Raw genomic sequence first — 14,758 nt, 5'->3', positions numbered from 1 at the left:
ATAAATAGTCTATTAATGAATTAGTGACCTTGTGTGTTTACGAAGAAGAAAGATTACTAATAGAGGAAGGAGAGATGGTAAACTTGACTACTTCTGTTAAGAATAAGAATAATCAGGTTAATTAGAAGGGAAAGATGTTTACTAAGTCAGTTATAAAGAAGAAGTCCAAGTGTTTCTCCTATCAAGAAAAGAAGGGACAAATGAAAAAGGATTTCCCCAAAGTTTAAGAATTGGCTAGAGAAGAAAGGTAATTATTTTGCTTTGTTTGTTATGAATCTAACATGACTAGTATTAATCATAACACATGGTGGATTAATTCTTAAACTACAATCCATGTTTGTAATACCATATATGGTATGCAAAACATAAGGAGACCAATGAGAAATGAATATTACTTCTATTCAAGAAGTAAGATGAGTTGATATGTGGAGGCATTGGGACATGCAATTTAGTTCTAAGTGGTGGTTCTATTTTGTGTTTAGAAAATGTCTTTGTTGTAAGATCCGAGAAATTTAATTAATTAATTAATTAATAAATGCGGGTAGTGAGAGACTTTATGACAATTAATGCTAGTTCACATGATGTGGAATAATATTAGTTTAAGTGGTTGAAAATACTTGATTGTGTTAAGAGAGTACTTATGTATGTCATTTGTGTGTTATTTTAACCTGATTATTCTTATTTTATATATATATATATATATGTATATATATATATATATACATATATGTATACATATGTATACATATATACATGTATATATGTACATATATATACATGTACATATATATATATATGTATACATATGTATACATATATGTATATATATATATATATATGCACGCGTAACAGCAGCAAACACGAAAGTCAGAAAAATAAAAAAAATGAAATGGAAAAATAAAAGCAAGATATAATGTTTAGTAAAAGGAGAAAGAGAAGAAGGGAATGCGTACGCATGAGGGAACAACGAAAGAGGGAAAAGAAAAGGGAGCAGTGACGCCGCTGAACCAGAGACCCGACGGAGCTGCGACGCGAAGTGATCGGAACTGCGACGTGGACGAGCGGAGCTACGGCGTCGAAGGTAATGAAGATCAAACTCAAATAGGCCAACGTTCGATTAGGGTTTTCCGTTTGGGATTTGGGTCTCGATCTCTGCTTACAATTGGATTTTCGATTTGAGTCGTTGGGGTTTTAATTTGGGCTTAAAATCTGAATGCCAACAACATATTTTTCTGTCATTTCATCCCGTTTTTTGAACTCGGTAACTCGTTCTCAAACTCACGAGTCTGGTACGAGTCAGCGAGTTAACTCCGAGTTTACTCCGAGTTTGACAAAGAACGAGTTTATATGCGAGTTAACTCGTCAACAGTGTCATGACTCGCAGACTCGTACGGGTTTACGAGTCAACCCGCGAGTTCGATAATCTTGGTTACAGGTATACGTTTACAAATGTGATAAGGTTTCATTCAGCATTAATTAATTAATTAAAATAAAATTAAAATTTAAAGTCCTTATTTGTAAAAAAAGAAAAAGGTAAACTTTTGTTTATTTGATTTTTCCTATTAGCAGAAGTTAAAACGCCTCTCTAAAACACGACGAAACAGAAACTGAGTTTTTCCTTTAAGCAGATCTAAGTCTAACCCAATTTTACAGTTTAAAGAGGCTTGCTTTGGCACTATTGAGGCCTCTGACTCTTTCGGATTCAATAGAAAACACGCAAAGTGCTCCCATCGAAGGGTTTTCAGTGTCTCAGTTTTGTTTCTCGTAGTTCGCAGGTAAGCGCTGAATCGATTTTCATTGTTCTGCTGTGGATCAAAATTGACTCCAATTGATAACGTGTTTTACTTTTCATGGATCATTTGATTTCGATTGATTCTTAAATGGTTATTGCCACGTCGTTGTTGAATGAATGAGAGTGATGTTAGAAGGATTTTTCCATTTTGGTGTTGGTTGTCATGTACCGAGGATTTCATGAACATGCTGTAATTGGTAGTTGTAGGTCCCCACTTGTGTGGGCATTTCCTCTATGCAATTAAGTGGGTTTTTGTTTTTTTAGCTAGTCACCTGTGAGTGTGTGTGTTTTTAAAGTGTAGGCTTAAATGGCATGCAATGTGGCTTGGGTGGGTTTTGGATCCCTGAAGGAACCTGGTGCTGCTTGAATTGCTTCTCGTGCAGTTCCATCTTTTAATAGGGGAACTTGCATTGTTCTTTGCATAATTTACTAGGAAAGTAGGGTTCTAGTCAAATTAAGGATTGACAAGAATCAGATATTCCTTCAATATAAATCTAATTTGTTTTTTTTTTCTGAAAGTTTCTGTTATTTTATTATAAACCTGTGTTTCTTTATGCTGAAGAGTGTGGATTGGTTCATTCGGTGATAATATTCGTGTAAAATATCGAGAGATGTGAGACTATGCATATGAATTTGTTGCTTAGTTTTGTTGATATAATGAAATTTAATTGATGACTATTGATCCTAATTTTTCATCATATGTACGCTTTGTTATCAATTTAGTGACACTGGTTTTTTATATTTTCATTTTTTCTCATTGACATGCAGGTGAACTTACTTGACCAGAGCTTGACAACTGGCAGAAAATTTTTTCGAAGTCTCTGTCTGGTGCGATGGTTTACATTACTGAGTGGGACAAATTTGTGGAGCAATCCATTCAGTTGTTCCGTGCTGATCCTGATTCTGTAATTCTATACCTTCAACTTTTTCTCGTTTCTTAAAGTAACAGAAGCCTGACAAACATCATTCAGATTTTTGTTTTATTTTACGATTATAAAAGCCTGTAATTGGTGTATTTGCTCTATTTTTCATGTTCAGTTGTGCAATACTCAATTGATTTTTTATAATTCAGTTTCTTGATTGTTCAAGTTATCCAATTTCTCCGTGTTGTTCTATTAAAACGTACTGAAAAATGAAATTTGTTCAATTGTATTTGGAGCAGACACGGTATGTCATGAAGTACAGGCACTGTGATGGCAAGTTGGTACTTAAGGTCACTGATAATCGACAGGTAGTAGTTCGTTTTTCTAGAACAAAACAAATATATATTCAATGTATTTTAATTTTTAAATGCCAGTCTTTTGTGAGTGTTTGAGATTGTAAATGTGGATTGACATGTAATCATAGTCTGATTCTTCTATATAAAATGTGTTATTGGGTTTAAAGTGTTCAGCCAAGTTTATCCGCTGAGAGATAGAGTTAACTCTTTTCCTCAATCCAAGATTACATGACAGTTTACTAGTTAACTAGAGAGTTTGACAATCTTGCAGTTCATGGTTGTCTATTTTTTCTGCCAACTTGATGAATGACATGATCCAATTATTTTTTTTCCTCCCTTATGAGTTGTGTGGCATGCTGAATTGCTTCCGTGGGTGAATTACTTTGGATTGTTACTCCAAGGTCGTATCACCCATTTTGATAAAAATGCCCTGCTTGCCTGCTGCACGACCCTTTCCTAATACTTGATCCCTCTACGCCTTTTCTTGTTCCTCTCTTCCCTTGTAGTTCTCTCTCTCTACTCTAACCCACTGGATCCTCTCTTTCCTGTTGTTTCGTGCTCTGTCCTCCTACCAAAGTTACTGTAAATGTTAAAAAGGTGGAGGTGCTTGTACAGTAAATTACACTAATCAGTCTTAAGGTTTTTGTGAAATTACACAAGCACCTTCTGCATTTTAAAACATTTACAGTAACTTCCTTATAGGGGTAGACGGTGTTATGTTTTTCAAACAATTAGGGGGGTTACTGTAATGCATAAAGAATGTTAGTATAATGTTTTTTAAACAATTAAGGGAATTGTGTAGGGATGGAAAAAATCGGGAATGTTTTTGTGTTTTCATAAAACTTAAGAGGTGGTTAGCGCAATTTACTCTACTATTTATTTTGTTGTTGATGTGATTTGAAGTTGAGGTTTGTATTCTAGTGCTTTATTTACTATCTGACTATATTACTATCTCACTTTATAACTTGTTTGGTTTTGATAGAGGATTAATGAACTGCTCTTCCTCTAGGGCTATAAACACCTTATTCTGATTTGCTTTAAGATTAAATTAGTTTTCTTGTTTTTTTTAGCATTAATAGTGAACAATGCCATTATATTCAATAGTGAGCATTAATGTCATGAACAATGTCTGATTGTGTTTCCAAATAATTTGGAATGAAGATTGAGTTTAAGGCTGATCAATGGCCTGACTGGACATTATGTTAATGTTTGTTGGATGTTCCTTTCTCCTCTGGCGTTATATAATTTAGATAATTTTTAGAGAAATGTTAGCAATACACTAAGGTATTCAACTTGGGATTCTATTCATACTTGGAAATGGGATACAAAATCGTAAATCATGGAACTGCAACACGATGCATAAGGTTCTATAAGATATATAAAATTCGTAGCAGCAGAAGTAGAGCAACCAAACAGAGAGTCTACAACCTCAAGCACACAATGAAGAGGCTCTGGTGAGGTGGTTCATGCAATACATTTTGGGGCCTGGTAAGAGATGACACATATGTTGAGATAGAGTTTGAAGAGGATGTAGTGATGTCAGGTCAATGAAGGTGTTTTCCTCTATTGCTAGTGGGTTATAGAGAGGTTGGTTTTGGGGCTTGGGTTTTATAGGCTTAGGTTTACAAAAGTCCAAAATGAAAAAGAAACTCGACCCAATTCTGAAAGTTGGCTCTCAAACTAGATCCACACAAACTTAAAAGCTTTCTGATTCCACTTTTTTACAATTCTACCTGTTCTGCTCCACATCGATTCTAAGCATGGACAAACTCGTTAAGGCATGATAGAGTTATACGATCATATGTGATTCTGTCTACCATGCAATGCACTAACAAATTATTTCATTACACTCTACAATTTGCTAAAAATTATTGGATCTTAACTCTCAATGACGAGTCTCATTAATTTTATAATGATACAAACCCATTTATAGGTGTACATCTAGCTGCTTAAGCTTTTAAGGGAATTGGTTCTTATTGGTATTGAAGCCTTTTCAGCCTGGTGGTCTAAAGTTAATCCCTTCTTTGCACCCTTTTATATTTATGTTGACTTGAGTTCAACGTGAAAAGGGCTTGTGCATTCTCTACACTTGTCCAATGGTCAATTGCATGAGTGGCATGTTGGAGATATCTAACCATTCAAAACCTTCCAGTAATTGAAATCACCAATCCATTAATAGCTTGGATATTGATAAAATTGTGAGGAGATTCACTACATTGGAAAGAACAATGTCGTTATGGAGTTCAACATGTTCTGTGTTGGGGGCCTAAATGAAAGAGGTATCAAGGAATCCTTGAATCTACTAGATTATCTTTAACTAAACCATTAAGAGGAATAAGGAAAGAGAAGAACAATAAGGCATTTAAAATCTATTACAACCAATAAAAACACTTCTGTAAGATAGCAATCCAAATCTAAAACAAATTCTAGTCTTCAAATGAAAATAGTCCTTGCTGTCTAAGGTAACATGCGTAGACTACATACCATATAAATGACTCCTCATGAGCAACAAATCCAGGAGAGGTTGCTCCATGTAGACTTAATAAAGATCACCATGTAACAAGACATTTTTGTCAAACTGAAATAATCTAGTACTGAATGGCTGTAATGGAAAAGAGAAGTCAAATAGTTGTCATTTTGGTAATAGGAGAGGAGGTGTCAATATATCTTCGCCATAGATTTGTGTGTAGCTTTTGGCAACCAGTCAAGTTTTATAGCAATCAATGGTACCATCTGGTATTGCTTTAAGAGTTTACAACCATTAACAGCCAACAATTGATTTGCTAGCTGGAAGAGGAACCAACTCCTAAGTACCACTACTTTGAAATGCACATATCTCCGTCAATCATTGGTTGTCTCCACTCTGGTTGGGATAAAGTTTCGCCTTGTGACTTAGGAAAATGAGTAGAAGATAATGAGAATACACAGGCATAATGTATGGTGGAAAGTTGATGATAACTAAGGTTTGTATGGTATGGAGAAGGGTTAATGATAGAATGTGTACCTTTTTGAATAACAATAGGTCAATCATTTTTAGAGGAGACCGGATCTAGTAGAGGAGAGGGTGTTGGGGAATGATTAGGCATGTCCACCACTATATCATTATCCATCAATGATGGATCCTCGTATTAGAATATCAACAAGTCATGAACAACATGGTACTCATGAAACAATGGTGGAGAAATATATTGTGTTATGGTACATACATTTACTAGTATTGAAATATAGAAAAGATTTTTGATCAATTCATTAACCAAGTCCAAGTACATCTAGAATAACCATCAATAAAGGTAACAATATTTAAAATCAAAAGGGGTAATAGTATGGGAAGGAGGCCAAATATCAGAGTGAATTCAAGGAAAAAGAGACAACTTGTTTATTAAGACGATCAAGAAAAGATTGATGAATGTTTTCTTAATTGACATGATTCACATTTCACAGTATATACATCGCCTTTTGCAATATTTTCAACTTGGGATGTCCTAATTGTTAATGAATCATCACTGGAGGGATCACCGGTGCACATAGCCATGGTGGTGGGGAGAGGTAGTAATAATGCTACAAGCTTGTGTTTGTGAACCATTGGTTGCAGTTATAAAAGGAAAATTGACAGCATAGTAAAGGAGGATAATTAGTACGTGATAAATTGTACGAGAGTCAATGACCCAAGGACCAAGGGAAGGAGATTGAGAGAGGCAAGTAAATGAATTACAGTGTGTGCCACCAAAGCAGTGTTACTACAGGATTGGCATATTGCATACCATAAAGGGTTTGAATGTTGGTGTAGATAAATCAACCAATAAGGTAGGAGCAACAGGTGACTTAATAGTATATGCTTGGGCAATATTGTGTGAATGAGGAGTGTTTCCCATTTAGCTTCCAATACCTATCAATTGTTCGTTCAATGCTACGACAATTTGCACTTTGGATGATTTTTAAAATTACCTGTGAGAGCGTCCATAATTATTACTATGATGCAAAGGCAGTGTTTTCACCTATAGACAAAGTATGGTCTCTGTTTATCTTCTGAGTATGGAGGAGCTTAGATGATGAGTCATAGTAGGATTTACTGGTGAACCCAAAATCTGATCACAGGTAGCAACATACTCTTAGGGCAAGCCATACATTCCCAAGGTCATGAATAATGTATTGTGGTTCTCAAGTTCGTTTTTCACTTCTGCAGATTGTGGAAGGAGCTTATTAGAATCATTTAAGGAAATTTGAGACCCAAGATAAGCAAACATAAGACCCTAAAAATTTATTAGACCAAGAAATGTTATGAGATTATTGGTATGGAGAGCATTAGCGTCACTCCAAATTGACGCACACATCTTGAGTGGACAAAAAATAGGTTTGAGTGAAGTGTGAATAGTGGATTTAATAACACTACAGAGCTCAGCATCAATCTTCATCCACTTTTCACTATTTTATGTAGGAAAAAATTCAGTTGTGGTAGTGAGATGGGATTTGTAGCCCAACTCTCTTAACCATAACCCAATTTAGAAGCCAAGTAGAATAGTTAGATGTGATTATCTTCTCAATACTAACAATGTGGTTAGAAAAGATGAGAGAATCTGTTTTGGAGAGTGGAAGGTAGATAGAACTACCAATCAAACTTCGATGGAGCCACCACCATAGGGGTAGGAGTGCATGGAGGAGGTGATCTGAGTGAAGGTTGGTCAGTTGTCAAGTGACGCTGTGTGCCAATTGGAGTTGTCTCTGCTGTGGGAGAAAAGTTGCGTGTGAGGGTGCATGGATGGGTGGTTTGCCTTGGTGTTTGTATGTTTGTGGATGAATTGGCAAGATGCGATCACAACCCAATGTTTGCTGGAAAAAGTGGTGGTTGTCAAAAGAAAATCCTTCCAAGACAAGTGGGTCTACCTGGCCAACACATTTCCGAAAAAGACACCAGATACTATTATAAACCTTAGAAAAGAGAGAAACATTGAGCTGAGACAACTTGGATGTTTCAATTATATCTATCTAGAAAAAGGAATGAATGCAATGAATAGAGGAAATTTGATATCCTCAAACAATAAATATGTGATACGATAATAAATAAATAAAAAATCCTAATAATACGTATATAATCTAGATATTGTTGATTATATAATATCAACTCCTTCTTTAACTACAACAATACACGTGAAGTTACCCATTAATGTTTCAGTTGGGATGCCCCTTTTAGTTGAGGTGGTACATAACTCTGCCAATAAAATTATCTATCAGACTCTATGAACAAGAATATAATATGCATAAAAGAAAATGATATATACTTATAAAATTCTCATGATTGTTGTTGGTGGTGAAAATTTAATTTAGCCGCAGTATGAGCTCTCATTTTAATTAGCAGAACAAAATCTGTTACATATATGACCGGTGTGAATTCAATGATTTGTAATAATTATATTCCTAGCAATTAGCATCATTTTCTATTGTTTTATGATTGACTGCCTCTTACATTATTAGCCTCGTAATCTTAATTTTTAATTGTGAATTGTTGTACTTTCTACAGTGTCTAAAATACAAGACAGACCAAGCACAAGAGGCTAAGAAGATGGAAAAACTGAACAATATGTTCTTTGCTTTGATGGCCCGTGGTCCTGATGGTACGTCTTACTGTAAGCTGTTAATGTGGTGATGCTTTAACTAAAAAGACTTCTGTGCAACATTCGTGTTCTCTTTAAATGGTCAAAGACTTTTGAGAACAAGAGACCACTCTGTACAAAATTCGTTTATGGTTTACATTGATTGTGTTTTGGATATTCTTTCTTGTCTGGTGCTGAGATTTCTTTTTACGTTCTCCACTACTTGTAATTCTGCAGTTGATCTATCAGAAGTCACTGGAAAAGAGCAAACGGATGCTCAACCAAGCAAGAAAGGAAGAGGAAGGAAGCAATAACTTGCTCATTGCGAGACATGATGGTTTTATGAGTCAGAGGACTTCCTAAGAATTTTAACAGTTATACTTTTTGTCGACCTAATGATTACTTCTTCAGATTCTATGATGAAAGTGGTTTGTATATTGAAGTTTTGAAGTCTGAATTTCTGATCTTTGGCAGTCTTGAGTATTACAGAATTTAGTCATGCCACCAAGATTCGCCGTGCATCGTTATCGTTATTGAATCCTTTTATATATCTGATAGGAACAATTGATTTTGAATCCGATGGTGCAGCCAAATCAGTGTCAGCAGTTCATCGTCAAACTCGAATTTTCTTACTAACTTCACAATTACAAAATATGGTTTTGTGCATCTAAATGAGATTGGTGGCCAAATTGTTAAAGCTACAACAGGCGTAAGGCTAGATTGCAGGATTCATAGTTCGGTCATAGGGAGTGAATATTGGATACCATCCCCAAGGAGTATGGAATTTTAGATCCCATTGATTACATGTTATAGGTATGCTACGATATGAGGCAAGTTTCTCTACTAGATTTTTAGTATTGTTTTTTTATTGAGCATTAAAAACATATTATTTTGATAATTTAAAAATATTTAATATATTTAATATATTTTGGTAATTTCAAAAACATATTATTTTAGTAATTTTAAAAAGAGAAATGATAGGTTGATAATCACATTTAATCACTTTTTTTATCACTTTTATAGGTTGCAAGTTAATTTATCTTGAGTTACAAGTTAATTTTAAGGTGGTAAAAAAAGTGGTCAAATGTGAATGTCAACTTATCATTTCTCTTTTAAAAATACAATAGAGAACAACACATTAAAATCTCAGCAAAACTCGGGAATCCAAATTCGGTTTGACTGTTTCTTCTTGCACCTCCTTTTTTTTTCTTCTTCTTCTTGCACTCCATGAATTTAATAAACCCCATTTTACACCTTTTAAAAAATTTAGTAAACCTAAATACTATCATGCAGCCTTTGGAAATGCGTTCTTTTTAGATATATTTCGGAATGTATATTCTGGAAGATTTTTTCGAATCTAAAACTACTTTTTGGAAGTCACCATTTCAAAAATATTTTTTAGTTATATTTCAAAATGAGTATTTTTGAAGGTGTTTTTGAATTTGAAAGTAACTTTCAATCAGAATGTATTTAAAAAGTTATATTCTCAAACAACTTATTTTGAAAAGTATATTTTTAGAATACATTGTTTCAAAATTCATTTTTAGTTATAGTGTTATATACATTGTAGAATGAGCATTTTAGAAGATAGTTTTGAATTTGAATATATCTTCTGAAATGTTCATTTTGGGATGTATTAAAAAAAAATGAATTTTGGAAGCATCAGGGCAATTTCTAAGTATTCAATCATTCTTTGACCACTGCCAAGTGATCAACCATGATGGTCACTCCATGCACTATTGTCAATCAAAGTCATCGAACCAGTGGATGGTGTTTTTAAAGGTTGTTCCATGAATCACTCTCTTGGTAATAGTGAACACAAGATTTTTTATGCATTTGTATTTTTTTATTCAATATTATAATGCATTGCAACCTTTATAGTTTAGCAAAACTAGAAAAAAAAAAAAGTCTCAATCCCACTATTTCCATGCAAGAAAATGTGGGTTGATAAAGGCCTGGATCATGAGCAAAATTTTAGCTCCATCTCCTAGAGAATAGATGTACAACATACTTGATTTATTGAAATAGAACAACTTACTACTTAAAATAGAAATTCAAAAATAATTATCTACTAACATTCCTTTCCTTAAACTAAAATGTTAACGTTTAGTTAAGATGCTTCAATCATGCCCAATATGCTTCTAAGCTTTAAGATTTGCTCCAATTTGAGTGGTTTGGTCATTATATCAACTAATTGATTTTGCGTGCTACAATAACTCAACTAAATGCTTCCGCTCTTTACAAGATCTTTTAAAAAATGTTATCTAACATTGATGTGTTTACTTCTTTCATGAAATATTGAATTCTTAGATAATTGAATAATCGAATTATTGTCACTTAAAACCAAAATGTTATTTTGATCTTTAAAACCGAAAGCCTCCATTATCCTTTTAATTCAAATGCATTGACATGCATAAGATGCTACAACTATATATTCAACTTCTATTGTAGATAATGTTACCACTGATTGCTTTTTAAAGGACCATGAAACTACTCCAAACCCTAAGAAAAACATAAATCCAAAAGTACTCTTCCTATCACCTATGTCTATAGTAAAGTCACGATTTATATAATATATTGTGCTCTCCCATTTCTTATATAAGCTAACTCCATACATCAATTCTGGTTGAGTTACAGTCAAGTAGACGAGGCTTCCAACTACTTGTTTGAATAAAGTAGCATCCACTTTGGCCCCTGCACCATTTCTAGATAGTCTTGTACCTAAAACAATTGGATTCTTGACTACATTGAATCCTTCTTGCCAAATCGAGACAATAAAAATTCCATGTGCATTTTGTAAAATTTCAACTCCAAGAAAATACCTCACCCTTCCTAGATCACACATGTCAAATTTTAACATCATAGAAATTTTAAAGTCATCACACATGTTTTCATCATTTCTAGTATAATATCATCTACATATAAGCTCACAATTAAAAGTTTACTTCCTTTTGTTGATTTTTTAAATAATGTGTGTTCACAAAAACATATTTCAAAATCACTACTAGGAAGTATGTTTCTATCTTGTTGTATAACATAATCATTGTTTAGCTTGTATATCTTCTCTTCTTTAACTATCTTCCTAGAACCAGTTGGTTGTTGCACATATACTTTATCTTTGAGTTCTCCATGAAGAAAGGCACTCTTCACATCAAGATTAAAAATACTTAAGCCATATTGAGCAACTATTAAGATTATTATACATATATGGTATGAAGTTGTCAACTAGTGCAAACACTTACGTGTAGTTCACTCCATATTGTTGCGCATACCCTTTAGCTACCAACCTTGCTTTAAACTTGCTAATTTTTTCATTTCCTTTGAGTTTGGTTTTGAATATCCATTTCCTTCCAATTGGCTTTACTCCTTTTGGCAAATCATTAAACTCCCATATTTTGTTCTTTTTTATTGCCTCCACCTCTCTCTCCATTGTATCTCTCCACGTCTTGCTTTAGATAACTTCTTCAAATGTCATTAGATCAATGATGGCCTTCCTCCAAGCTTGCTTGCATCCATGGTGGAAGATGATGAAGACATGAGGTTGAATGGCACAAAAGCTAATAGAATGATAGAGGATTGAGGTATTTTGGTTCAGTTTAGGCGAAGAAATCCTAAGAGAGGTGAGACCAACTCCTAGTGAAGGAAGCTATAGTAGTCTATAGAAGATTTTACTCTAAGGTGAGCTCAAATAAGAGGCATGTCATTTCTCAAATTCAAGCTCAAAAATACAATGGTAGAAACCTTTATTTATAGGTCAAGAAACCCTAAAAATGTTCACTGAAAAGGAGAGCAAAACACCATTCAAACTAGTATAGAAATTTGAAATTTGGACCAAAAGAAAGCATGCTTAAGGTGTGATTTTCCACTTAAGCACTCACATGCTCCACACCATGAGGCATTAATTGAGAGAGCCTTGCTCTCCAAATTTGTCTCAAATTAGGGTTTAAGAAACCCTAATCCCATGCACCATGCTCACTGGCCCAAAACTAGGCTCATTTCCTTTTAGGTCCAAACTAGACTACTAGACCCAAGCCCACACTATGGCTCAAATACAGGGTTCAAATATAATCCCATACTACTAGGCCCATAACACAAAGCCCAAAATATTACTACTCTAATATTTACAAAAAAATCTTATATTAGGTCTTTACATCTTCCTTAACTCATATGAATATTAACTTGGTCTTGCTAAACTCTAGTGAAGCCTAATCTTCTTGGATCCTTCTGGCCATGGCTAGGGTGTTTGCCATCATCTTCTATCACCAACATTGCACTTATATTATCATCATCTGATAAACCTTCTCCTGTTTCATAATTGTTAGTTTTGAAATGGTTGAAAAGCCAAGAAGGGGGGGGGGGTTGAATTGGCTAGTTAAAAATTTAGGCTATCTTTGCAAGCTAAAAACCACCTTTAATTGAATCAAATAAATCACCAAGTTAGGATACAAACAGTACTGAACTATACACTTTCAATCGATCAAAAACAGAGTTATTAGATTGATTTTACTAAACCGATTCTGTTATGGTATAATCAATCGATTGAAACTGAAAAACAGTCGACTGAAATATTGGAAAAAATGCAGAAATGCGAATTTGAATTTTAAACCAGAAACAATGCTCAAGAATGATCAAGATCAGTTCCAAATGATTATACAAACATGCTCAATGCTTCAGATGCTATGAAAACATGCAAGAACATGAAAAAGATGATTAAAGCACAAGTTCTTGAAACTTTAAAATGAAGATGCAAGAGAGAAAGGTTAGAGAAGAGAGGACACCACAAATTTTTATACTGGTTCACTCAAACCTGAGCTACATCCAGTTTGTCAAGGCAACCTTAGCTTGACTTTGCACTATTTCAAAAGTTTTACAAAGTATCCACCCTTACACTTTCAAAATATGCAAAAACACCACAAAAGACTCTTGAATCACACAAGAATCACACCAGCACAACAAGAACCCTCTTGCAGACCTGGAAAACCACCAGGCACACACACAAAGCTTGAGAAAGATCAAACCTTAGTGGTAGCACAACCTTGCCTACCACAAACCACTTTCTCCAAGCTTCAAACCAAGCCAAAAGCTTCAAGAATTGATCCAAGATCAATCTTCAACAGCTGCAACACTTATGATCACGAAGGAGAGAGTTTCCACAAGTTTCCAAAACCAAATCGTGCTCTAAAATGATCAACTTACCTCTCTTTCGAAAATCACAGCTTTTATAGTCAAACTGTTACGAAATTCAACAGGTTGATTTTCAAATCAATCGGTTGATTTCACTTGACTTAAGTGAAATCAGTCGATTAAAAACTAAATCAATTGATTGAATTTGTTGCAGTTTAAGACTACTGCAGCCAACCTTTTAACCTGTTGAAAAACCATTCAACAGATTAAAAACACAACAAAGACCAAACTACATCTAATTAATGCTTTAAGGTCTACAACATGAATTACAAACTACAAGTACACTTTCTTAATGATGTAACTACATGGAGAGCACACATTCCAGCCTTGATCACCATGGGGATCACCAAATCTCATTTCCTTCATCAATGTAGGCTTTATTCCAATGGTTATGGCTTCAAGATAGTTCAAAAGAGCTTCATTCAATCTTCATCAAATCTTCAAGAAGCAAACCACCTTGGCTTCTCATGTCAACAATAATCAGTCATCCAAATCAGTTCTCTCCTACACCTTTAAAGCCTCCTTTAACCAAAATTTCAAGTGTTGGAATATGAGACTTGTCATGGAGTTCACTTTCACTAGAGCTAGTTCCAATATTTCCTGAACTCAACATTTGTTCTACTGGTTGCAATTCGGGATGGTCCAGCCCGTTTAGGCCAACCCCACATTTGGTCCATAAAATGTAGGTTGAGCTAGTCCGTCATGCTTTAAAAATGCAGACTGAAAATGTTGGCTCGCCCTATATTGGTATTAGCCCGTGGGCTCGCGAGCTATCCCGTATTTTGTGGTTAGTAAAGACATTTTATGATTTTGTTCATGCATTTTGAAGATGCTGCATTTTTGAATAGATTGTAAACAATAACTTGGGGTTAGGGGTGCAATGAGCAAGAACTAAAACCATTTGAGTGAAATAAATTGGTTGTACCCAATTAAGAAAAATTGAAAATAAATATGATGAACAAAGTGTTTGTTCTT

The 14,758-nt window shown here is 34.5% G+C and overlaps 1 protein-coding gene across 2 annotated transcripts; it reads left to right on the top strand.

Moving 5' to 3' along the window:
• Positions 1-926: 926 nt before the first annotated feature.
• On the top strand, positions 927-9,174 carry LOC114185908 (Signal recognition particle, SRP9/SRP14 subunit). Of its 2 annotated transcripts, XM_028073858.2 has the most exons (6): positions 927-1,081; positions 1,654-1,775; positions 2,561-2,697; positions 2,955-3,023; positions 8,527-8,620; positions 8,837-9,174. In XM_028073858.2, exons 3-6 carry the CDS (start codon positions 2,626-2,628, stop codon positions 8,911-8,913), a joined length of 312 nt encoding a protein of 103 aa, XP_027929659.1. In that variant the 5' UTR covers positions 927-1,081; positions 1,654-1,775; positions 2,561-2,625; the 3' UTR covers positions 8,914-9,174. The 2 variants fall into 2 exon arrangements, with proteins under 2 accessions (XP_027929659.1, XP_027929660.1); XM_028073859.2 differs by lacking the exon at positions 1,654-1,775 and having other exon boundaries at positions 931-1,081.
• The last annotated feature ends 5,584 nt before the right edge of the window (positions 9,175-14,758 follow it).

This window comes from Vigna unguiculata, chromosome 5, assembly GCF_037176805.1.
Source record: "Vigna unguiculata cultivar grain cowpea cultivar isolate G323 ecotype 2 chromosome 5, ASM3717680v1, whole genome shotgun sequence".
Classification (NCBI taxonomy): Eukaryota; Viridiplantae; Streptophyta; class Magnoliopsida; order Fabales; family Fabaceae; genus Vigna; species Vigna unguiculata.
Note: the sequence above shows the minus strand (reverse complement) of the source record. Positions and strands in the feature narration are given on the sequence as shown.

Bases quoted from the DNA above. Each gene is read 5' to 3' on its own strand.
- LOC114185908 (XM_028073858.2), top strand. From the start codon at position 2,626: ATGGTTTACATTACTGAGTGGGACAAATTTGTGGAGCAATCCATTCAG. The intron at 2,698-2,954 runs GTAATTCTATAC...TATTTGGAGCAG, and splicing joins TCCGTGCTGATCCTGATTCT to ACACGGTATGTCATGAAGTA. The intron at 3,024-8,526 runs GTAGTAGTTCGT...TACTTTCTACAG, and splicing joins AGGTCACTGATAATCGACAG to TGTCTAAAATACAAGACAGA.